Raw genomic sequence first — 25,620 nt, 5'->3', positions numbered from 1 at the left:
GTGGTGCAGTGGTTAGAATTGTTACCTCACGCTTCTGGAACCCAAATTCGAGTCTCCACCTGGGTCACATGTGTGTGGACTTTGCATGTTCTCCCCATGTCGCGGTGGGGTTTCCTCCGGGTACTCCAGTTACCCCCCCACAGTCCAAAAACATGCTGAGGCTAATTGGACTTGCTAAATTGCCCATAGGAGTGCTTGTGTGTGTGAATGGTTTGTGAATGTGCCCTGCGATGGGCTGGCCCCCCATCCTGGGTTGTTCCCTGCCTCGTGCCCATTGCTTCCGGGATAGGCTCCGGACCCCTCGTGACCCAGTAGGATAAGCGGTTTGGAAAATGGATGGATGAATGTATGGCTACAATATTGGCTTGAAAGACAATTCAGTACCATGCTGGTAAGGGGTGCAGTGGTGGGGGTAGTTAGGACAATTTTAGGGAGCCCAAAAATATTTGGAATATAGTTGGATTAGTCTGGGTTGGGGACTCAATATTATATGCTTTCTCAGACCCAAAATCTCTAGCACCACCCCGATCCTGCCAAAACCGATAACAGATTTTAAAATTTTACATTATACACCTTTGATCAATGGAGAGCTTCAAGAAGACCATGTTTCCCCACATGACTGCATCCAAGGAATGTCAAGTAAGGTGTGAGGTGCTTGGGACTTGTTAGAAATATTTCACCCATCCAGGGATGTGATGAGTCAGGCATATGCTAGACGCCAGAGAGCACGGAAAACAAGACATCGCCAATAAGATGCCAATCCTTTACATAGTAAGCCATGAGAGACACTGATACACCTAAATTACATGTGTCTTTCAACCGCGGGTGGAAACTGGAACACCCATGTGCACGCATGGAGAACATGCAAATTCTACATACGCAAGCATTTTGTAAAATATACAGTGAATATTCTACGATTCAATAGGTCTCAAATGCCAGCTGCCGTTTTTGTTGTTGCAGAAATAAAAAATGAAGGCTTATAGGCGTGTCTTATGCTAATTATATAAAGGTTTGTTCAAGTAGGAGTAGGAGTGCCTTTGATCGCCTGAAATATCTGTCACCGGCTGTGGCATTCACGGCTGAAAAAAGCAATACTACAGCTTTAAGAGTGGGCTGTTCTGGGTTCCGCTGTCAATGGGGATGTTGATATCGTGTTTTAAGTCCTTTTGGGCATCAGTCGAGGATATAAATACACCGGTGATATCAGCTAGAGATTGAAACAGCTAATTCTTCCACGGATCATCCACTTTGATCGATAGTTTACGATTCCGTTGTATGCCTATATCCCGCACCATTCTTGATTTCTGCGTATTTTGCTGGGAGGACAGGCACGCCACATCCAGAATAACATCTCCCAACGATCCCCGATGGAAGGTAATAACATGGCGATTTCAGATCGACCCCAGGGCAGGAGATAAAGACACAGCGCGAAGAGACATCCGAAAGCGGCGGGGGTATTGTTTAAAGGTAAGAAAAGCACAGGAGGCGCACCGTGAGCATGTATTTTTGTTCCGTGCTCCATGAGATCAGCCATTCATCCCTCGCACGGCTGCGGCTGCTGCATGACATAAGGGCTTGATTCCTGTATGCACTGACGCACGCCGAACAAAGGGATCCGATGCTGCAAATGTATCGAGCGGCCGCAGCGGTGCCTTCTCATTTGATACCTGTGTGCAATGTCTGTATTTCCATATTAATTTTCATTTGTTTAAGGTACTCTTCTAATGCACTGATGCTTTTTTGGGGAGGGTATGGGGGCGGGGGGAGGGGGGTGCACTGCTGTAAACGATCATAATGACACACGCGTCTTTAATAAATCTAAAATGCATTTTTCTTTCGCTTGTATTCCGACGGATGCTGCTTTCTTCTGCTAAATCGTTGGAGCTCCCTGTATTTAGCTGAGAGAGCCAATATATTACAAGAAAGGACGTGTCGCAAATTACTTATAACGCCTGCCGTGAAAAAATAAACAATGGAAAAAGTGATGTAAGCGCCCATATTGAACTATACTCATAATGTTATTTATTTCACTCATATATTCTAATTATTGCTTGATTTGACCCAAATTAGCAAGATAAGTGGGCTCGGAAAAGAGGGGGGAAAAGGGACCATTACCAAGTAGTAAGCAAATTAGGAACGGAAAAAAATGTTTTTATGAGACGTAGTTCACCATCTTTACACACTGTAGGCGAAGATTTGTCTAAAAAAACTGCATAATAATAATTTAATATTTTCCTTCTTATTGTAATTATTGTTATTTTGACTCAATATTTTTCATGAATTAAGTAGGCAGAAGATACACAGGATCCCTTATACTCCGGGAACTTCGGCCACTCTTACGTAATTGCCTTAGGATTGTTTAGATCGCACCCTTAGAAATATCAGACTGCAGCTGTCAGTAAAATAACGCACTACAGTCATACTTTTTATTTGGAAATGTGTCTGTAAACTGTACTGGGGATTGGGGTCTAAATAACTTGCAAATATAAATATTTCTGAAGTCCAATTTTATTACCTAGTGCACGTTAATATCAGCTTGCTTAAATCGTTCCTTATCATCGGCGCAGTACTAAATAAGTCCTACATATAGGATGCAATTAAATTGGAATTACACCCAAATACATATATGTTTTAACTGCAGAGAATATATCGCCAGTCCTACAGAAGCTGCATGGCCTTTCTTTGAAAAGTGAATTGACTCCTTCATATCCAGGAAAATTTCACACCCAGATGTCACCAGAAGACATTTCTGTGCCCATTTGTACTGCTGATCCATGGAACATGTCTGTGTCAACATTCACTGCCTTTACCCTGCACGTAATATGCGATGCTACTTTTCCTACCTTTGTAAAACAGCATATCAATATGGCTCTACTTACCGTAACAGAGAAGGTTCCCCATAACTAACTCCTACTATCTACAACCCTCTGTCCCCCATGAATAATCTGAGCAATAAAGAGGTAAGTAGCAGGAGACTAAGCAAGAGCACAAAATGCCCTGAAGGTGCAGTGTCTGCCTGCTGGATAGTCATGCAGTCATCCAGCATAGACCAAGAATGGATGACAATGTGTGTGTGTGTGTGTGTGTGTAATATTTGTATTACTGAAAATCAGCAGGCATTATTAATACTACTAGCGTAAATATGTCAGAGAACATGAGAATTTACCGAACCATGTACAAAGACTGAAGCAGGGAGATTTGTTAGCTATTACGTTAAATATTTCTAATTTCAGTATCTGGTTTTATATGCATTATAAATACACCATTTGCATTGCCAATAACCATCTAAATTAAATTCAACTTTATATTATATATTATTTAAACTACCCCCACTTATTTTGAAAAACATATGTTCCCTTTGAAGTGTGATGTAAGAGGCAGTATTGTTTTCTACATCTGTTAGCAATTAATGTTTCTAAGCCTTTATTAAATATTAATTCTGCACTGAAAGATAAAGGATGGCGACAGTAAACAGACATGATAATTGATAGGTACGATGTTAACGCTACAGCTGGTTGTTAGATAGTTATATATCATAAATAACGATTTTGGTGTCTGATGATACATTTTAGCTATAGGGGTGTAACAGTGGCTGTTATGTAACTATACCGAGCTACTTTCCAAACTGTTCATCTAGTACAGGGTAACAGTGAGCCTATCCTAGGACAAAACACCACAGACACCAGGCCATTGCAGGACACACACACCCATGATCGGCAATACCGAGACATCAGTCCGCTTCTTGAGGAAATCTGGTGCAAAAACGAACAGAACATCAAACTGTTCCCACCCAGAGCAACTGGTGGAGTACCGAAACCACAACCCAGGATGAGCGAGGCCTGTGCCTCCCAAGACGTTGGTTGTTTTTAACCATTTTAACGTATTCGTTTTGCATTAAATCTAAGTGTTAATGATGTTAAATTACTGAAACACATGTATTTAGGGCTAGACTGGCAGCCTTAATTTCATCATAAATAATGTTAAGTAAGTGTTTGTGGCTTTAGAGCTAGCTAAAAGAAAGCCCTTTGTCTTCAAATACATACAGTTTTTGCAGTAACTTACAATAGTTTAATTGATATTTTTCACAGATACCATTAAAGTTGCTCTACAGGCAGTTTGGTATATTGGCCATCAGTCTTACTGTCACCTGTGAGTCAGTGTGATTCAGCCATTTGTTTTTTCTTTCAGTTTAACGTGATATTTGCGTTGGTAAGTGATTTGTTTTCAATCACTTTCGGCAGCATTTTGGATCAAAATTATTGCTCAATATTCAGTATATGTAGTGATGAATGCTGCGGTGGGCTGGCCCCCCATCCTGGGTTGTTCCCTGCCTCGTGCCCATTGCTTCCGGGATAGGCTCCGGACCCCCCGCGACCCAGTAGGATAAGCGGTTTGGAAAATGGGTGGACGGATGGATGTAGTAATGAATGACCTCACTAGAGCGGCCAGCTGTGCCCTTCGTCTTCAGTGTACTACAGGTTGCTTATGTGCTTGCCGTATTCTTTGTCCGTCAGCTATAAATGCTTAAGATGTCCACCCCCAACGACCTGAAGTCCCCCTGCGTGCCGAGGAACGGCATGGTGAAACTGCCGCCTCAGGCTAACGGCCTAGGCTCTGCCAGCATCACCAAAGGGACGCCGGCTGCCAAGAACCGCCTGTGCCAATCATCCTCCGTGCCCACCATCCTGCTTCCCCCGACTCTGCCATATTACATGGAGCCCCTTCCGTCGGCGGCCTCCCTGCTGGGCTCCGATTCGAACGCCGCCGCCGATCACCTGTCTCACCAACAGCTGTCCATGTCTTCCCTGGAGAGGCAGCTGGTGCTGGATGAGAAGGTGCTGAACCGGCTGCTCTGCTACTTCACCACGGCCGAGAAGTGCATTCTGGCCCAGGTGTGCAAGACCTGGAGGAAAGTGCTGTATCAGCCCAAGTTCTGGGATGCCATCACTCCTGTGCTCCACGCTAAGGAACTCTACAATCTGCTACCCAATGGGGAGAAGGAGTTCGTCAGCCTGCAGGGATTTGCTCTGAGGGGCTTCCAGGCTTTCTGCCTGGTCGGTGTCTCCGACTTGGACATTTGCGAGTTCATCGACAACTACCCCCTATCGAAAAAGGGGGTCAAGTCGGTCAGTCTCAAGAGATCCACGATCACCGATGCAGGTTTGGAGGTAATTACACATGCTTTACATTGTTTTGTCATTGTTTTGTGTCCACATGAGTAGGGGTTATACTTCTCACGGGGTATTGCAAAGTTTAATCTAGCCAGCAAAAGTATTTTGAAAGGCTGCTCTATGGCTAAAGTCAACCATTTGCAGTGTAATGGTCTTAATTGGGTGTCTGTGCTCATTCTGATCCTTCCGGTCTGTAATGATAGTAATATTACATTCGTTTTGATGAAGGAAAAGTGGCAGTGAAAGAAATATTAGAATGCTTATTTTTTCTGTCAGGTTATTTCAGCTTTCAGTTATTCTTAATGCTTATTCCAAAGGGCATAGTGACTTTAATGGAGTTAATTTAGTAACAGTGAGCAATGCAGTACTTCTCTGCTATTGTAAGGGTTCACTAGTTATTTCTGGGTGCGGATGAATTTGACAAAAGCAGAGGTGAAAACCACAAAGCTTCTGCCATCGCCGTATATCCTGTGAACTCATTCAGTCACAGAAACAGAGACTGTGGTCTGGTTTAACTGTGGAAATTGAAGTGAAATTCCTGTTGGCACGTAGCTGTTAGATTCAAGGTTTAGCCCATTTTCACAGTTAAACTAGCTTTCAGTACCTAACATTTGGCTGTTTATTTTATGGCTTGCAAGCAACAGTTTGGAGCATTTGTTTGTGCAGTATACAAAGGATTGCAGAGTTTACATGCAGATTAGAATTCAGAGATGCACTTATTACTTAATAACTACATATATATGTCACCTGTTGTTCAGCTAATACAAAAATACTGGATAATATCTAGTACCAAGCAATCAATCACTTCACATACAAAGAGCCAGAGGGTCTGTCTGTAGAAAATTTGCCTGCAATTCTGAAGTAAGGTATTCGATGTTTGACGACTGAACTTTTTTAGTCATATGAATTAAATGTTTCTAATAAACAGTATTTTTTTGCAATGTAAATTATAGGTAGCCCACAATTTAACAGGTATTTGAAAGTAAACTGGAGTACTCTCAATGAATATTTATGCTCCAATCTAGGATTTTTGTGGAAAACTTGTAAATGTATTCAAAGGACAGGACTACAATGAAACAAATCCCTTAAAATACATTAACTGCACATGTACCAGCAAACATTACACACTTCAGCTCCTGTTAAAACTAATTGCACGTAAAGATATACTGAGAGACAGTCTACATAAAAAGTAATCGATGTAGTGCTGTTGTACAGCTGTTATAGCAGCGTTTTGTGACCACAGTAATTTGATGAACTAAGTATATAGAATAAAACCACAATCCTTTAAACTCCTACTGTTATATAATTCAGTTAGGAGAAATTGGTGCACATTTAATCTCTCTCTCTCTGTCTGTCTGTCTGTCTATTGTCTGCCTGCTCCTTCTGTAGATTCTGTCTTAAAGCCAACTTATTCTGGGATGTTAGTCAATAACTACAGCCGAAATGTCTTCAGAGCTGATGGAGCAAATAGTAATAATGGCAAGACAATAAATGGTGACTACATTTTTGATAGGAAACTAAGACATGGGGGGAAAAAAAACTTGATTTGTATGAATGATCAACAGAAAACACGAGTTCAAGGCTGGTCAGACATCTCATGTTAGGCAGAAAAATGGCCATCGATTCCCTTATGTGACAGTGTTCATTGTAGCATATGTGAGATATCAAATCTTAAACTGAAATTCTGCTTTACTAAGAGTGTACAAGAAAATGTCTCTTTTCCATTGATTTCATGAGAGCTCAGCAATGGGAGTAATGAGATCCATAAAGCCGAAACGCTGTAGGTGAGAGCATGTCTTTGGGGGCACCCTCAGCGCGGGGCGTCTGTCGGCTACCTACACAAATTAGAAACAAATAATTAAAAACGGGCGACAAACGCTGCCAGCCTGAGCGACACTGGCACCGACTTAATCTGCACAATGCAGCCGAATTTCCTCTCATTTGTTCGTTTTAATGATGTTTTCATTCTGTCATCAGTGTGCTTGTTATGATAACGAATAATCCTTAGAAAAAATAACTTAAGTGACAACATTCATTTTCACACTTTGGATCCTGCTAATTCTATTTAGTTATATATAATATATTTACCTATATAATTATAGCCAGACTGTGTAAAATTAAATTGCATTTTAGTTCTTTTTTTAACATTTGTATTTATATTTTATCTTTATTTTTTGATTAGTTAAAGATTTCTTGCTACTGTATATATCCGGAATGAACAAAAGAAATGAATGAGATTGCTGCCCTATTTACTTTGACAGATAATAATAAAAATGTGCTAAGATCCTGGAGGAAAACAGTCACTACATATTACAATATCAGGGTACTGAAACAAATATAAGCAATGAAAAGGAGATATAGGTCACGATTCACGTAGAGAGAATCACACAGTTTCACCAAAAGAAAGCAAACAAACATACGATTGTGGCTGATGTGGAATTCAGCTAAAATGGAATCAAAATTCTTGGTGGAGGCCTTTCCAGTGCGGTCATATCAGGCATTATCTAGGACACACAGGAAGAAAATGAATCAAATTAACCAATCACCAGTCAGAATCAAGTGCACCTGCTCTGTGAAAAGCACCAATCGTGTATCAGTGTCTAAGGCTCAGAATTGAATCAATTCACTCTCCCTATCCAATGGTTCAAGGAGGCGTAGAAACGGGTGAAACGTCTGCACTTGACTGACACAATTTTTATGATGTTTACCCAGACTTTCAGGGAGGCTCCGCCTCTGTTTGAGAGAGTCAGGCTAAGATTTGAGGTCTCAGAGTTTCGGGGTTTCTATCTAGTTTAGGTACCGCAACTTTTGGTTTTACAAGAAATAGATTTATATTAAAATCTGAAAGAAACAAAGATATATCTCTACTAAGAAAGCACCTTGGTATTGAGAGTTTAATCATTATGTGAAATATAATCAAAATAATATATGTGTTCCCCTGTCTGTACTTTGAGTATTAAGTGTAATGCAGACAATATACATAATAATGTAGCAGATCGAATTAAAGTAAAGTAAAAGCTCTGAATCCTACAGGGACAGATGCTGATAAAAGGGGGTGAGGAATGAGCGATGAGGCGAGAGTAACTCAATCAATGTAGAGTGCAGAGCGAGAGTCTTACTAACATCTATTTGGATGGCATGCAGGTCCTGCATTTAAAGACTTTTTTGAGGAAGTAGTTTCCAGGATGAAAGAGATGATGAGGAAGGTCCCATTTATATGAGCTGCATATCTTTTTGGCCTGCTGACAGATCATAATGGAGGTGAAGCGCTCCTCCTTCCCGACATTCCAGGTGGTTGATTGAAATCGACTGGTCTTAATAAATGTACTTTAAAATCAAACATTCTGAAGTAAGTTTTAGCAGACATTTTAAAACTGTCCCTCCTCTTAGATTTTGGAGTATGTCACTTATTGTATTTTTTATCAAGTTTACCAGCAGTGGTTTTGGTGTCATTGACTGTACCATTGAACTCTGTTATGACTCCAGCTGGCTCTGTCATTGATACATCTGCATTACTTATAATCCTGTGGAGTTACAGGTAGTCCTGTGGAGTTACAGGTAGCCTTTTGGAGTTGCATGAAGCACTGTGGAGACACAGGTAGCCTTGTAGAGTTACAGGAAACCCTGTGGAGATACAGCTATTCCTGTGGAGATGCAGGTAGCCTCGTAGAGTTACAGGAAGCCCTATGGAGTTACAAGTTGTCCTGTGGAGATACAGGTAGCCTTTTGGAGTTGCATGTAGCACTGTGGAGACACAGGTAGCCGTGTAGAGTTACAGGAAGCCCTATGGAGTTACAAGTTGTCCTGTGGAGATACAGGTAGCCTTGTAGAGAGACATGAAGGAGGGTTGTAATGCCGGATTAGTAGGGAAAACTATAAACGATTTTTCTTCAGAGATAAAGTCAATGTGAACAAGGTGTATTATATACAGTTTATGTATAAATGGTGACGGTGTGTTACAAATCACCCTTTTTCCTCCTGCAGGTGATGCTGGAGCAGATGCAGGGTCTCGTACACCTGGAGCTGTCGGGCTGTAACGACTTCACTGAGGCCGGCTTGTGGTCCAGCTTGAACGCACGTTTGACCTCCTTGAGCGTCAGCGACTGCATCAACGTGGCGGACGACGCCATCGCCGCCATCTCACAGTTGCTGCCCAACCTGTCGGAGCTGAGCCTGCAGGCGTACCACGTGACCGACACGGCCATGGCCTACTTCACGGCCAAGCAGGGCCACACCACCCGCACGCTGCGCTTGCACTCCTGCTGGGAGATCACCAACCATGGTGTGGTCAACATGGTCCACAGCCTGCCCAACCTGACGGCACTGAGCCTCTCTGGCTGCTCCAAGATCACCGACGACGGCGTGGAGCTGGTGGCCGAGAACCTGCGCAAGCTCCGCAGCTTGGACCTATCCTGGTGTCCTCGTATCACTGACATGGCACTGGAGTACATCGCCTGTGACCTTCACAAGCTGGAGGAGCTGGTGCTGGACCGGTGAGTGTGCCGTCCTCTCACAGATGGCAACAGCGAAATCCCTGTGAAGTCAGTGATTACCGAGGACCCCCTGAGGTCTAGGCAGTGCGTGGCTGTGTTTCCTAACCTCCGCTGCTACTTCCTCTTGCAGTTGTGTGCGGATCACTGACACGGGTTTGGGATACCTGTCCACAATGTCATCCCTACGCAGTCTCTACTTGAGGTGGTGTTGCCAGGTAAGATGAGCATAGCTTTAATTACCAGTGGGATGAGGGTAGCTGTCTTTGACGCATGGAAGAATAACAACAATTTAGGATGCTATACATAGTACAGCACATTCCCGATACATGCTGAACTGAAGGTGAATTGGAGTTGCACAATTTCCCATAGGTGTGAAAGGTGTGTGAGTGTCTGCAATGAGTTGGTGGCCCATCTTAGGTTGTTCCCTGCCTTGCCCCTCTGGGATGGGCTCTGGAACCCCCATGACCCTCAGTTTGACAAGTGGGTTCAGAAAAAGGATTGATGGACCGATAGAGAGAGTGTGTGTGTGTGTGTGTGTGTGTGTGTGTGTGTGTGTGTATATATATATATATATATATATATATATATATATATATATATATATATATATATATATATATATAAACCAGTGTAACCAGATCTGCATGTCATTGCCAGTTGTGTCTGTATAATGTATGCATCTGTATGCATGTCAAATAAATCTTGAATCTTGTTGATGTCTCACTCTATGGCCTTTCTTTCAGGTGCAGGATTTTGGTTTACAGCATCTCTTTGCTATGAAGAGCCTACGTCTGCTATCCCTTGCAGGTACATTAAAATTGATTCATTTTACTTAGTCTGCCCTAAGTTATTCGTAATAAAATGGCATCCATCATTCTCTTTTTGTGTCCAATGTTTTTGCGCAAAGAGGTTTGGTTAAGCATTGCTTGGTATTTTAGAACCATGGAGTTATCTGTTTGTCCGGTTCAGGGTCACAAACAGAGTAAACTCGAATTTTAATTTGTTTGTTGTAGGTTGCCCCTTGTTGACCACTACCGGGCTATCCGGCCTCATTCAGCTGCAGGACCTGGAAGAGCTAGAACTCACCAACTGTCCCGGGGCCACCACTGAGCTCTTCAAGTACTACTCTCAGCACCTGCCCCACTGCATGGTCATCGAGTAGTGAGAGTGAACAGCAGCACTACGCATCACCAGGACAGTCTCATTCAGTTTAAACATGAAGGCCGACCGAAACCGTCTTTATCCACCCAAGGGGAAAAAAGCAAGTGACACAGATGAGGAGAAGACGAGAGATGAAAACGAAACATATGTGCCGATGGAACGTACGAAAGTGAAGGCTTGGCGATTTCGGAGACCCAAAAGGAAAAGGAACGGTAATAAGTTAAGGCAGATTGACGCACACATTCAATCACACTAACAGTGTTCAAACGCATCATGTTTCATGAAAACAGCGAAGCCGCTTTGGTGTGACATTCTGTGTTTTATCGACTAATAAAAAGCGCATCCAGTTTCGTCCTGCCGCCTCCTGTCCCAGGACTCGGAGCCCAGGGAAAGGGGTGAGAGTAAAGGGGAGCCCCCCCCCCTCATTTCTATGTCTTCTACAAGACCAGTAGAATGAAGAATAGTCGCTTTCGCCTTCGTCCCTCCGAGCTGCACGCTTAAATCACTTCTTGTCACTATGTATTTTTTTTTAGATATATATTTTTTCGAGGTTATATTTTGATTAGTGGGACAATAAGAGAAGTAGCTCTGGCAGGCAACGAGCTGTTGGTAGAAGGTACTGCAGTCTTCACAGTGGCCTCATTATGAGGTTGTTGTGCTGCAGAAGATGGAAGAGAGTCGCTCCATACTTACCCTTATTCGTGGTCATAAAGGAATGTACTTGTATAAGCATAATAAGGCCAACTTGGATATTAAGACGTATACTTTATGTACATCCATGTTTGTAGTCATATAGCACTAATGACTGATGTTCAGCTACATCACAGGGCTGCCAAAGCCAGTGAGTATGAAAGCCAGCTGTCGCGATATTGCACATTCTTGGTTATTTCTTGATAGTGGTGCGTAGCACTCGACGTCGACCACAGCGAGTTAAGGAACGGACGTGCTCTGTCAGCTGTAATGCGAAAGTCATGCAGGAAGCACCTTAGTATCGTGGGAGCTGATTCCCCCGAAATATACAGGGTGTGCTGCTGTTAGCTGGTGGAAGGGAGCCGAACGGTCAAAACTGTTTATTTTCTTGTTTGAAAAATTACCTTCGTAATTGAAACCCAAGAGGTTATAAAAAGAAGCGGTGTTTGTGAAATGGAGAACCCCGTCCAGTGCAGACAGGCCACATTGCCATTCCTCCCAAGCACTCCGAGGGCTGAAATGTGGTTTTGCTCTCCATCTCCCCCCCCTCCCCATTTTATTCTGAATGTTGACATTTCTGACATATCTCGGGGTGGGGGCAGCGTTCCGGACACCATCCACATACCCCGCCTCCTTGCCTTTGTGTTCTCCTGCTGTCATTGAGAGACTCGCCTGTCCAGTGAGCTCCTCTCTGTTTACACCTGACCTCCTGTGCAGTGCCCATTGTCAGGGGACGCACAGTGGCATTAAGAGCACAAGAGGCTCTGTTGGAAACAAACAGTGGCTCTCCACGGAGCCCACAATCAGTCTTAAAATCAAAATAAATACATACGGTCAGGATTTTGAAAGCATTTCGTTCCTTTATTTTCCAGCATGATATTATTTTGGGTAAAGCTGCTCCTTAACATCCATGTTCACACCAGAAAGTCCTATTAGAAGAGATTCTCAGTTATTAAAATAACCATGTGTTAGTCATCTCTGCATATGTATTAGGCTGATTGATAATCAGCAAGTTTATTCAAGGAAAGGAATATAAGGGAAGCTGAACCATCTGTGAGCTAAAAGCTAATGTATTTCTAAGAGCTGAGGTCACCATGAGTAAACACAGAGTGGAAACCTGTCTTATTTTGTCTTCAGTCTAAACAAAGATGGATTTCTTCTCAATAGTCGATACAGCAAATCAAGATATAAGGCCTCAGGTTATGTCACCGGAGGTCCAGCCGTATGGAGACCCGTCATTTTGGATCTCCTCGATTTAAATTTTTTAATTTTTTTGTTTTCTACGAGTCTAGTAGAGAGTTTAAATGAAATAGGATTTGTTGCAGTTACATATCTGTAAAGCAGTCCATGCAGATGGGGATGTCTAAAAAAAGAAAAACGATGGACTAAGTGGATTCCACTGGCTTGTAACACTTTCTACATTCTCTGTTCTTAATCAAGGCCAGTGTGGCTTCACATAATACTTCATGCTTCTGTATTCCTTTTTATTTATTTTTCCTGTGTACCTGAGTGTAAAAATATTTTTTTGTTGTATTTATTTATATATTTATTCAGCGAAAGGGCCTGTCAGGCAGGAGTATGTTTTGGGTTGGGGGCAAGGGACGGAAGTGTTTTCGAAGTATCATTTCAGCTGTTTGTTGGGCTTGCACCCTACATTTACGCTCCCGCTTAGCCATCTGCTAACCGCACTGAACTGGCTGCACTGCGTCGCTGAATCAGAAATGTTTAAAATCACAGCTTACTTAAATATTTGTGTAACAGCGCCGTTCCCAAGCGGCGAGACGCGGGGCGATGGCGAGGTCGATCCGTCACGCCCCCTGGAGGGGGCCCAGATGGCCGCTGTAAACTTAGCTTTCCTGACACCTGCGCTCAGGCCGCTTAGCGACCAGGCGCCACGGTAACGCTCGTGCTAGATTGGTGGAAGAGCAGCTAGTGACACGGAGCAATGATCCTGCTACTGCACAGAGCCTGACCTCGGCATAGCAGACTGAGCAGTGTCACCCATGCAACTGGTCATCAGGTTTTTTAATGCATAGAAGGAGACCAATACGATGGAGCCCATTACCTCGTGTTTTCAAACCAAACTAGCCAAGTTCCTAGTTTAATGTACCTATTTAACAGTAGTGACCGTGTGGCAGGATGCATAACCATTTGGCCGAGGTTTGTTCAAAGCCCAAGTTTAACTTGTTTTTCCTGTTTTTGATTTTTTGCATTAATGTCCTGATACTTTTTTGGAAACATACATTCTATTAATAGATGCGTAGACATTTCAAATGATTACACGATTCCACAGGAAATTCAGTCTGGTTATTATATTAAGAGCTTTCTGAGGACTTTATTTATTTATTTCATTCTGGAAGATTCTGTTTTGGTCTGTGATGGTCAAATGAGAAAAGGAAGAGCGACTGTAGCTTGCAACTTTAAACCTGCATTTGTTGACATCACTGCACTTGAATTAAAAGTGAAAGTGAAAGTGCACCTCCGTTGTACTGATGCTTATTGTTACATTGGAAAACTGCTTGTAATTGACAACATTGAATTAAAAATGTCATTGAATTCACAGGGGGCTGAACAGCTGTTTGACTTAATCATCATGTTATAGTTTTGTTAACATGATTTAACATAATAGTACAGGAACCTGACCACTGAAAATGACAGGACTGTAAATCAAAACAAGTTCATATTGTTTTAAGAATTTCTGCTGATTGTTTATATATATGTGCAAGAACCAAAGGATGGTAGACATGACATATATTATCAAATCTGAAAATAAGGTCGGGTTTTAAACATGGGTTTTTAATAACCTACAGACATTTCAATATACGGGGTATGTGTGAAATTTGTAAGCAGAAAATGAGTCCCCCTTCAGTTCATCCCAAAGAACTCAAACTTATTAACTTCTCGTGTACTTTTTCTATGTCATTCTGATCTTTAGTTTTCACTTATTTATGTTTAAAGCACAAATAAGAGTCGGGTCCATAAACGGAGAGAGCAGATTCGTAAGGTGGATTCTGTGGTCAATTCTTTTAGATTTGTTTTTGGGATTATTGCCTCATTTTAAGGTCACGCTAAACTTTTGATCTTGGTGGACAGAATAAGAATTCATGCCAAAATATTCTGTCTTATCTATATTAATCACTGCAGGACATATGGATGCAAAACAGCCCAGACAGTAGACCTCTCACCATATTTCTGAGCAGGCCTAGAGTTATTTATGACATGATTGTCTGATGCCAAACAAAATACTGGATGCCTAAAACAGTAACCAAAAAAGTAGGGTAACAGTTGCAGTTTATTAAACATGAGGATTTCTTCAATGACCTAGAGAAGGAACCTCTATTTTGTAAACCTTTTGTACAAATTTTCCTGAAAGCTGTCATCAAACGGTGGATTCTCTTGGTCAGGTTTGGCAGGACAGCTGAGCTCCAGAGTATCTTCTGCTTCTCATACCACCTGTCTGAATGCTTGTTGGAGCAGCATAACAGTATATCATCTACCTGGCACATCATCTTTAATATTTATAATTTAGTCTAAAGACAGATTTGGTTCATAACAAGTAACCAATATCCACTTTGTGCTGGATAAACCCCATGGGAGATGCATGGTATTTATTATCAAAGTAATGCTACCTATATGTCCTGATACAATCAATAGATTCCTAGACATTATATTGCATATTCATTATCAAGTCTTATTGTGTGTTTCCAATACTGAAGAACCAGCCACTGCATGCAGTGTGTGCACTGCGATGAGTTGGTGCCCCATCCTGGGATATTCGCCTGTAGCTTCTGGGATAGGCTTTGGACCCCCACGACCTTGTGTAGCACAAGTAGGTATTGAAAATGGATGGATAGAAATAGCCCCCAAAAGCCCCCAAATATGAAAGGCAACACAGATACTGTGAACCGTCACCTTGGGTTGTCCTATTTTCCCCAAATATAATATCATCTTTAATGCACATTTTATGTATGAGATTTTGTAGCTGTTATTAGGAATTACACAGACTACTTTAATCAAGCATTCTTTGTTTTATATGCATATTGTTATTTAACGGTAAGGCATATATATCACATTTGAGATGTTAATACAATTAAAAACCAGAGACAAGTAGGCAAATAAAAATTGTCTGTACAAAAGAGATTTAAAAGTAGTCATATTTAGGATAAAAATATTAACAATTATTATTAGTATCTGAATATCCTTGCAAAACGTCACTAGTGAGCATTTTTATAGAAAAAGATATAGTCAACCTCTTACAAAGTAATAAAAAGTTCCAGAACTTCAAGGGGCCTTATTATTTTGCATAACAGAGTTGACCAGCATTTAATGCATATGACTAATCTCAACAAACAGTTACCATCCTATAGCTTACTTTTCCCTGTAGACTCCTTTTTAATTTTGAATAAGCGTAAAAAATTAAAACACGAGATCACAGCTTACGAAGATTTTGGCACTGCTAAACACACACCATCTAAAACTGGCCAGCGACAGAGAACCATCGGAATTTTTGCAAGGGATATTAAGAAGTACAGAAAAAGTACAGTGAAGATGCCAGAATGCGATGCACTATAATAGCATGATTCCAGATTTAAGAGCTGACTGGCACTGCTTGTTTTATCCGTAGTCAGAAAGCGTCACATGTCACACACCGTTAATGATTCAAAGGCCCATGCTGAGTGACCCTCTGGGGACCGCGCCTTAGGACGAGGCCGCTGCTTTGGTTTGGACGTGTGGCCTTTCTCGCTGACATATCACTGTGCTTCTTGTAAACATAGGCACTGCTCCGTTTCCAAGGCTACGGAACATGCAGATTAACCGGAGACAGAAATACATATCACAGCACTAATGCCCCTGCCCCCCCCCTTCCAAAAAAACCCACAAATCTTATTTATTTCTTTGTAACTTGAGAGCACTACAGACGAGGCCATGAAGAGGCGTGAGTGTAGCGCTGCCGCTCATTCGCTGACTCCTCTGTCAGAGGACAATTTCTCCCGTGGTGATGCTCAAACACGAAAGTCCCAGACCGTTCACATTGCTATCGTTAAGCTTCCTGACTCTGTAGGTCTCGTAATGGATGTTATGAGTAACATCCTTTAAGTCTTGCAGGTGGGATCTGTAGAAAATAGAACAAATAGAACTAGGATGAAGGGGCAGCATAAACTAGAGCGATGAACTGAAAATCTGTCTCTATACTCCCTGGCTCCCATAAATAATCATGAACGTTATCATCAACACTTCAGCACTTCAAAACCTTGACACTCAACATAGCTGAAAATAGCTTTCTGCCGAATGAATTTATCCCCTGATTCCTGTACGTGATGTTTTCTCAGTTTAGAGCCTGTGGAATGGGTATTGCTTTATCAGCAGAAGGGTAAGTTGTTCTTTCGGGGGACCTCAGCGAAAAGGTGTAAGATGAGCTGCTGGTGGCTTCATACTAAGACGGGAGGAACAAAGAGGAGCGTGACGAAGCCATCGCTGTCATTTGAAAGGGGGCCAGTGGTGTGTTGGGCCGGTGTCACTCTGCATCTTTGGTGCCGCTCTGTGTTTTCAGTTCATGGTGGTAATTCAGAGGAAATGAGACAGGAGCGGCGAGAGAGAGAGAGAGAGAGAGAGAGAGAGAGGCACGATACAAGCCTGCATATCCGCAGCTGAGACACCTGAAGGGACTTTTCATTTACTTAGGGAGGGTGCAGCAGTGACGACTTAACAGGCCGATGTCGTTACTTGGCTCTCTCACCTGATCAGCAGATCTCTGAAGTTGGTGAACTCGCAGTGTGCTACGTTTTCAACTGCAAAACCAAGAGTTTTGTTCAGGCGTTAATACAAGCAAACACGTTCCTCAGAGGATCAAAACATGATATAAGGAGCACTTTTAAATGCTAGCTTGTAAATGAACACCGCTGGCTCAATGTCTACAAACAGAAAGCATGAAGGACCAGCTTTCAGAAAACAAGCACGGAGATCTGAAAGCTAGCCAGAGCAGGCTAGCAAACATTTCAGAAGAGCATGTCTTTCTGCACGGCTGGCAAAGTAATAAAGGTCTAAAGGCTGCTGGCCTCAGTAAAGATTCAGCAATTGTACATTAGCTTTCATTCAAAGTGATTTTTTATAACTTACAAATTTCAATATGCATATAAGTTGATGCACTAAAATCATCAAAGTTCTGTGTCCTGTCAGGGAAAGTGCAACCTTTCTCTAAAAGCTATGCTAATGTGCAAAACTGGTTAATATTCATGTTCTCCAGTGAGATCTAGGGGATTATCACTTTAGAAGATTGCCCAGAACACTCAACTATCAGTTCATGAGTATCAGCACAATCGCATCTATTAGGTCACCTTGAAGTATCATAGCCCTTTTTTGCAATTAGCACCTGTTGAGTGCCCCACACCCTCCGCCTTTTACATGAGAGGCTGAGAAAACACAACTGAACGTTACGCATACTGTATGCTCTTATGGTAACCTGATGTAGCTACATGCGGGTTTAGAAAGAAACAGTGAGATCTGTTTATGTCAGTAACAGCTCTAAACTCTAAAAGAAGCATCAGACATCAAATCACAAAACACAATGCAACAAATAGTTAAATGACTGTAAAGCAATAAATTACCCTGGATGCGGTAGGTGGAAAATTACATAATGGATATACAGTATGACCATACAAGTATAGCTGCATCTCAGTTTAGACATATTTATCCACAATAAACAAGTTCTGTATATGAAGATGTGGTGAAATACAATATTTATAAAAGTGCACAAACCCGCCAGTGTATTTATAGTCCTTGTGTTTGACTTCTTCCGCCTGCAAAAACTTCCACGTACGTCCCTGCCAGCCGCCTCCACTAAACCCAGAATACAGCTGACTTGTCTTTCCTGTGGTACCAAGCTGGGGTATTGTGGAGAATACACCTCAATCTTCTTTATAGGACAAGGGGGATTTGAAGGGCATATGCTTTTAGTTAGGTGGGCTGGGTCTGGGTGGTCGCCATCTGTGTTATCTTGACATAGTGTTGTTCTGCCTGGAGTGATCTTGGCTGGGCAGAGGTGCTGCTCCACCGAGCTGACGGGCAGTCACATGAGGAGGAGGAATAGGAGAAGCTTCTCACGGCTCCTTTGAGGGTGTGAAGTTCACAGGCCTTAAGGTAAGACCAAGTCTGCTCAGCATCACACCAGAAAGTGTATCAGACTGCATGGTGTATTTCAGGGCTTGGAGATGTCCCAAGGGAACCTAGTCCACTGACTGTGGGGGCCTGTGTAGTTAAGTGAAGCCCTGCTCACAAAACTAGAAACTGTATTAGATTTTCTGTCAGATTTCTCAAATCAAAGCATTGTCCTCCCCAGTACATCCTGATCCTCCCAGTCCTTGCCGTTGTACTCAGACTGATTCTAGGCCTGTTCCTTGCTTGATATACAGCTGACAGTAGCTTGCCCTGTCCTACAGCTGTCTAACTACACCATTAGTCAGCCTTGCAATACCATTGAACTAGTGGCTTTCGCATAATATGGAAAGCTTGCTACATTCTTGTCCATATGACCTTGGAAATGGGGCTTTTGGAGGTATATATACTAGTGCTACATCCTAGAAATGATTAAATATCCTAAGGCTCAGCTGATCACATGATTCTTTATTTGCCACTTGCACAAGTATGAGTACTGGCACATCTGAACGCCTCTTCTCACTATCTCATTTTATTCTGCTCTGAGACGCATACAAACATAGATACAGATGAGAATGAAAATTGCGGTCCAAGCACAGGATCGGGGCATTTATCTGGCACCCCTGGAGCATGGATGGGTACTACTGATGAAAACGGAGAACTTCACAATACAAGAAGAACCCATAGTACTATCTGCCCTGTGAGAATGGGAGGGTCCCTATGGTCAGTGGCAGATTAAGCAGTTCAGGGGCCCCTTGGCTGCACCTTCTGCAGGCTCCTCTTCTGCCCCCCACTCCCCCAAAAGATACAACAATTAACAATTAACAGAGATCTCACTGAATAAAGGTCTCTCAAGAACGGCAACTTTAAAACATTACACTGTGATCCAGTGCGTTTCAGCTGCATCTACAGTGTGCAGTCAAGAAACATTTAACATAGATAGCATTTGGTTCGCGACCAAAAATTTGGTCAACGAATAGATTCTCCGACCAGATTCCTTTTTTTATACTAGTGTAGCACAGGCGGGGCGCATATCCCAGCATGCCCCACGTGCAATTATAAATAGAAGGACCACAACAGGCACCCAACGAGCACCGATCCCAAATACACAGACGGGAAAAACAAGGTTGTCAGACGCCGAACTGCAAGATGCACAGAAGGTGGAAGATTTAGACACGCTAAATACACGCGAGGATCGGACCGGGTACACACAAGACACGGGCAAACACACGCGCGGCAATAGGGATATGCAACCATTAACATTAACAATAACAACAATACGATGGTTAAGGACTGCTAAGACAGAGCGTGATTTCCCCGGCAAACAAGTCTCCATGTCTCTCTCTGCTCCCACGATGCCCGTCGCCATGCTATATTGTGTTTTTCTTTAAAGTTTCTACTATAAAAACCAGAAAATTAATAATTTTTATTCAGTAGGTTTGTGAACGAATTAATCAAATTTCAATGCTTTCCTATGGGAAAAATTGCCGTGGTTCGCATAAAAATTGGTTCATGACCAATTTCCTGGAATGGATTGTGTTTGTGAACTGCAGGCATCACTCTATTAGAATGTGTTCCTCCATGCTTTCCTGGCATAAAACTCACTGATCACTGATTCCATATAGGACACAGATTATACATACCAGAATACACATAACGGTAAAAAAAGAGATATGTTTAGAATTGGCCTTGCCGTTCAGGTTTAACCAATCACCAACTTGCAAACAAATAAACGACCAATAACGAATCATGCCTAAAAAATAAGTATATAAAAAAATTTGACAGCCAGTAGGGGCCCCATGATCATTCGGGGTTCCTACGCTGCAACCTAGGCAAGCCTGTTCATTAATCTGCCCCTGCCTATATTGGCAATCCCTCACAATCACTCTGTGATGCTACAGACGGTGGTGGGTCCCAGGTTCCCATCTGCTACACTTACCTTCTACGATGCCCCATTTAGTTTTCCTCCCCAGGACTTTATTTCCATTCACCTGATGTTCTCTGTCTGTTCCCACTACTGCAAAGGGGATTTTTTCCTGCAGGTAATATGCAACACAATAAATAGACTGCAGAGGGCCATTAGCAATCGAATCATCTTTCACTGTTCTGTTAAAGTAACACTGGTAAACTGTTAGCATTAAGACAATAATTCATAACTGAAGAAAGTTCACTTGAATACAAAACACGTTATAAAAACAAGTCTCTCGCATCGTATAAAACATAGCTTCTTTGATGAAGATAACAAAATAATACAAAAATTCAGATTCAAAATTTTACCCTAATTTTATCGTTCAGTATCCTGTCCTCTGCATCTTCATCGTACTCTTTCTGTGGATATACTCTGATTTCGTTGGCTTGTAGGTCATGCTGGATCTGCAGTGATGCAATACAAGGTCAACAGATTTAGAGCGATGTTGTCACATGTTCACATGGACCGAAAATCAGCTTCACAGGCATGTTGATTTATATACAGTATGCATAGGGTAACTGGCAGGTAATGAAGTTAATACGCTTCTATTAATCACATTATTCAAGCTGAACATTTGTTACATGTTGATGCAAATGTATTGCGAAATAAAACTGTTCATCCCTAATGGAATCACATTTTTATGAGAGAAAAGGACTCTGGTTGTTCTTGGTGTATCCTCAGTATGACTTTGCGTCTTATGTAGCAGATTGCTAACTGTCTGAGGGTCACAGAAAAGCAAGATGATGTGCTGATTAACTGAACACTGCTCCACGACAGCTGTCTAATTGGAAATGGAAGAAGTATTTCTTAAGATTTATTTATTTAAGATTTACATGATCGGTAATCGCAATGATTATGTGTCTCCACAGACTTACATTATACCCCATTGATCTATTGTTTATTAACACACCGATCTTAACCCTATTAACTGACACCATTGTTACCATCACCATCAATATCATATAATAGTAAAAATAACAATTACAATAATAATAATAATCATTTTAATTTGTATAGTGCTTTTCAAGGACTGAATGGACTGGCACCCTATCCAGGGTGTACCCAACCCTTGAGGTAGAACAACAAAACAAATCCAGACCACGATTTTCTTTCAACCAACCAGCTGCGTATAAAGAGTTACATTCACAGAGTACTCAACTGGTTGGTTGAAACAAAATCTCGGTCTGGATTAGTACTTTCAGTACCAGAACTTTCCACCTCTGCTGTCCAGGATAGGCGCCCCCAGGACCCTGACTGGGATATGCAGTTAGGAGATGGGTGGATGAATTATGAATATCATCAGCAGCAGTAAAAACCAGTGGCCAGCTCAGTCCCCTGAAACATCTCACCTTCTTCCTGAACTCCTGTCGTTCCTCGATGGTTAATGTGTCGGCCTTGGCGATGACAGGGACAATGCTGACAATTTCGCCGAGCCGCTTCATGAACTCAATATCTATGGGTCGTAAACTAAAACAAACAAACAAACAAACAAATAAATAAATAAATGCCAGGGTTGTAGGTCAGTGTGCTGACACAGCATGAGTCCTACACGCCAAAAGAACACCAGAATGCAGAGAACAGATACCATCATGCCCTCCGCCTGCTAGGAAAATGCAAAAATAACAGAGATTTATCAGTGGTGAAGAAGACTGCCACCAGAAGACAACCTTTAAAGGTACCACACCATCAACAGGAGAGCCAGGTCATGCCAGTATCTGTCAATGGGCAGCTCCTCCCTCTTAAAACCCATTCGACGGCACGTGGCCCAGAGACGTCTACCTTTCCATAAATTTCAAGGTCTTAAACCGCTAGACCAACATGCTGGGATACAAATGAACATACGAAGCGGAAGTACTGATGAGCCGGGGCCAAAGAAAGATTCCGGAGCCATAGACATCCATGACACGGTGAGGGCATGTGGTCACATGGTGGCAGAAGAAGCATGCTGCTCCTAAACTCGTGCCAAAGAAACATGCACACAAGGGTAAGAGAGTACCAGTGGCCGGTGGGCGGCAGGAAGTAAACGCAGCAGTGGACCCGGGTGTCTGGGATTCTCCTCTTCCTGTTGATGCTAAGCTCTTCCCTCAGGTACTTCTCATACTGCTCATTGATGTACTTCACTATAGGCTCCCAGCTGAGGTGAAATTGAGGACATATATGGGATCACTTCCTGTCTAGCGAGGAATTACACATATATTGCAACAGAAGGACATTCACACCTCCTACAGTCAGTTAACCGCTACATCATTTTCAGATGCTCCCCCACTCACCAGTTGTCATTGTTAATCTGATCTCCAAAACCTGGGGTGTCAATCACAGTCAGCTTCATCTTCACCCCTTTCTCTTCAATCACTTGTGAGAAAATAGAAAAAAAAGAGCTGAGTGAAGGTAGGGATACTTTGTAAGTAACAGACCACTAGATGGCAATCTCACTATACTAGAGTTTCAATATGTTGCCTTAGCCCAGACTAACCATGTCCCTGGATAGGTGGCTATAGAAAAGGGATGGATGGATCTATATGTATATTGGATGAGCTCTATTTAGAGTTTAAGATAAAATTCATGTTTTGTTCCGCCACTGGCAACAAGCATGCAAAGGCCAATTTGTATTCAAATTTTTGCTCTGAGAAATGAGTGTGTTCTGTAAATATATTGAAAGTGACTCCTGGTAAATTTGCCCTTTAAGCGAATCACAACTAAGAGCAAATTCAAAATAGAGGAAGCCAGAGTTATGCAGAGGTTCACATCCCCTTGTTAAAATTGCATATCTACTTCTGATCGATTTCTTTTCTCATGATCCATGCTCCGGATGACTGTCAGTCATCTTAGAAGTAAATTAACTGCCAGAAAGTTGACTGCAGCAATTGGAAAAATGATACACGTAAAATTCTATGATAAAAGGTTATCGCCTGCCCGATGCAAAACCATCTTGAATAATCTTTCCCTAAACAAAAAACAAGATTTGCTTGTAGATAAAATGTTTACCCTACATGAAAAAATATTTTGGTTCCTGAAAGTTTGGTCTAATGGTCAGGGGCATCAGAGTGACACGGAGACCCTGGCAGATTCAGGGGGGGCCGCCACTTTACAGGGACCAAAAAATATAATTTCAGGGACCTGGTAAGAATTATTTACCGACAAGGTTCAATGTGACATTTTGTCAGGGTCCCCCGAATTTCTAGCTACATCCTGCTGATAGTTGGAAGTCTTCCTGCCCTTTTGTAATTGAACTTGATGGTAGGTCAGGAGTGAAAACAGTTATCATTCATCCTGGCTGTATGGGAAGTAGCTGCATATTTGTGCTACAATCCAGGGTTACTTTGTACTAAGGTTTAAAGAATAAAGCTCTTGTCTTGACCTCTTCGTGTATCATACCAGTGGCCTTCCTTCTGTTTCAGTGGAAAGTTGATCACTTCTGCTTTCTTAAGTTTTAGAAGTAGTGTTTTTCAGTCCTTGAAAAATGGAATGATAATAGTCAGTCGAAAGGTGTTGGTTGAGATAGGGTACATGTGGAACATAAAATTCATGTCAAGGTTGTGTATCTAAGGAGGTGGACCATGTCAAATGAAATCCGCCTAGAAGAAGAGAAAATCGGAAGAGATCTCAAAACTTTTTCATTTATATCTCCGAGACAACTATGAAATCTTTGTGGAACCAAAACGAGACTATGGCTTAGTTCTCCTGTCTCTCTCCAGAAAACAGACACACAAAATCACATATCAGCCTTCCGTTAAGTTTCAAAAGAGATCTCATCAAGATCCAAAATAGTGCTCAGATACTCTCAACTTTTGAGCTTCATTCTGATCTCAGAAATCAGAGATCTCTCTTTATGAAACCAGTCTATTTTCATCCCAGCCAGATTCAAACACCTGCATGAATTTGGCATCCATATGGCCATAAAATAATAGAATTACGTCCGTTTGCTTGTGCTGGTTTGTGCAGCAAAAATAAACACTGGTGGTATATTGCTTTAAATATTTAAATTTCTGGTACTTCGACTACTGCTTGTGACGTCCAGCCCTGCCTGTTTGTTTGCTTCAGAGCGTTTTCCTTCTCTGAAGCGCGTTAATCGTACCTCGTGTTCCTGCCCTCTTGTTAACCAGCCACAACTGCCTTGTGTTTGCTCCTCTGTTAGTCATGTTTATTAGCATGTCTTAGGCCTGTGCTTCTTGTTCAGTCACTGTTCTCTGTCTGTGTTTGTCTGTTTTTCTCTGTGAGAACGTGCTTTTCCCTCCGCTTTGTGATACTGCTTCAATTAGTATATGTACTGCTGCCACAACATTTAGTAGTACAAGTTTTTCCTTTGGGGCGGCATGGTGGTGCAGTGGTTAGCACTGTCGCCTCACGGCTCTGGGACCCGGGTTCGAGTCTCCGCCTGGGTCACATGTGTGTGGAGTTTGCATGTTCTCCCCATGTCGTCGTGGGGTTTCCTCCAGGTACTCCGGTTTCCCCCCACAGTCAAAAGACATGCTGAGGCTGATTGGAGTTACTGAATTGCCCGTAGGTGTGCATGTGTGAGTGAATGTGTGTGTGAGTGTGCCCTGCGATGGGCTGGCCCCCCATCCGGGGTTGTTCCCTGCCTCGTGCCCATTGCTTCCGGGATAGGCTCCAGACCCCCCGCGACCCAGTAGGATAAGCAGTTTGGAAAATGGATGGATGGATGGAAGTTTTTCCTTTTGTAGTTTGTCAATTTTCTCTTTATCCTCAAATTCAAGGCCATATTTGGCCATAGTTGCTGAAGTGCCTGGACCCTGTGTATCATGTGCAGTTTTGTGGGGACAGCAAGGTGGCACAGTGGTTATTGTGGTTGCCTCATACCTCTAGAGATCAGGGTTTGAGTGTCTGCCCCAGTTTTCCGTGTGTGGATCTTTTGGCTTCAATATATCTCACTTATGTCAAGATATCTTGTTAGTCTCAAGTATGACTCCTGTCCTCTGGCTCAACTATACCTACTTTATTTCCTCTAGTGAATTTTAAGAGAAAC

At 42.3% G+C, this 25,620-nt stretch overlaps 2 protein-coding genes across 3 annotated transcripts in view; one reads left to right on the top strand and one right to left on the bottom strand.

Moving 5' to 3' along the window:
- The first annotated feature begins 1,060 nt into the window (after positions 1 to 1,060).
- LOC125741732 (F-box/LRR-repeat protein 16-like) lies at positions 1,061 to 14,075 on the top strand. Its single transcript, XM_049013015.1, has 6 exons — positions 1,061 to 1,467; positions 4,515 to 5,168; positions 9,156 to 9,664; positions 9,795 to 9,879; positions 10,408 to 10,471; positions 10,678 to 14,075. Exons 2-6 carry the CDS (start codon positions 4,521 to 4,523, stop codon positions 10,824 to 10,826), a joined length of 1,455 nt encoding a protein of 484 aa, XP_048868972.1. The 5' UTR covers positions 1,061 to 1,467; positions 4,515 to 4,520; the 3' UTR covers positions 10,827 to 14,075.
- Positions 14,076 to 15,523: 1,448 nt separating this feature from the next.
- Positions 15,524 to 25,620, bottom strand: part of LOC125741733 (neuronal-specific septin-3-like) — a 34,051-nt gene continuing 23,954 nt past the window's right edge. For both annotated transcript variants that reach the window (XM_049013017.1, XM_049013016.1), the window contains exons 4-10: positions 22,907 to 22,988; positions 22,633 to 22,770; positions 21,986 to 22,103; positions 20,945 to 21,040; positions 20,607 to 20,703; positions 17,253 to 17,304; positions 15,524 to 16,628 (exon numbers count right to left, since the gene is read on the bottom strand). In XM_049013017.1, the coding sequence (XP_048868974.1) occupies positions 16,490 to 16,628; positions 17,253 to 17,304; positions 20,607 to 20,703; positions 20,945 to 21,040; positions 21,986 to 22,103; positions 22,633 to 22,770; positions 22,907 to 22,988 (722 nt within the window). In that variant the 3' untranslated portion in view covers positions 15,524 to 16,489. The remainder of the gene's footprint in view (positions 16,629 to 17,252; positions 17,305 to 20,606; positions 20,704 to 20,944; positions 21,041 to 21,985; positions 22,104 to 22,632; positions 22,771 to 22,906; positions 22,989 to 25,620) is intronic.

This window comes from Brienomyrus brachyistius, chromosome 5 (genome assembly GCF_023856365.1).
Source record: "Brienomyrus brachyistius isolate T26 chromosome 5, BBRACH_0.4, whole genome shotgun sequence".
NCBI lineage: Eukaryota > Metazoa > Chordata > Actinopteri > Osteoglossiformes > Mormyridae > Brienomyrus > Brienomyrus brachyistius.
This window is presented reverse-complemented; position numbering and strand designations above follow the sequence as displayed.

Excerpts from the sequence above, each read along its gene's own strand:
- LOC125741732 (XM_049013015.1), top strand. The coding sequence starts at position 4,521 with ATGCTTAAGATGTCCACCCCCAACGACCTGAAGTCCCCCTGCGTGCCG. Across the intron at positions 5,169-9,155 it reads TCACCGATGCAGGTTTGGAG|GTGATGCTGGAGCAGATGCA; the intron begins GTAATTACACAT and ends TTCCTCCTGCAG. Across the intron at positions 10,472-10,677 it reads ACGTCTGCTATCCCTTGCAG|GTTGCCCCTTGTTGACCACT; the intron begins GTACATTAAAAT and ends TGTTTGTTGTAG.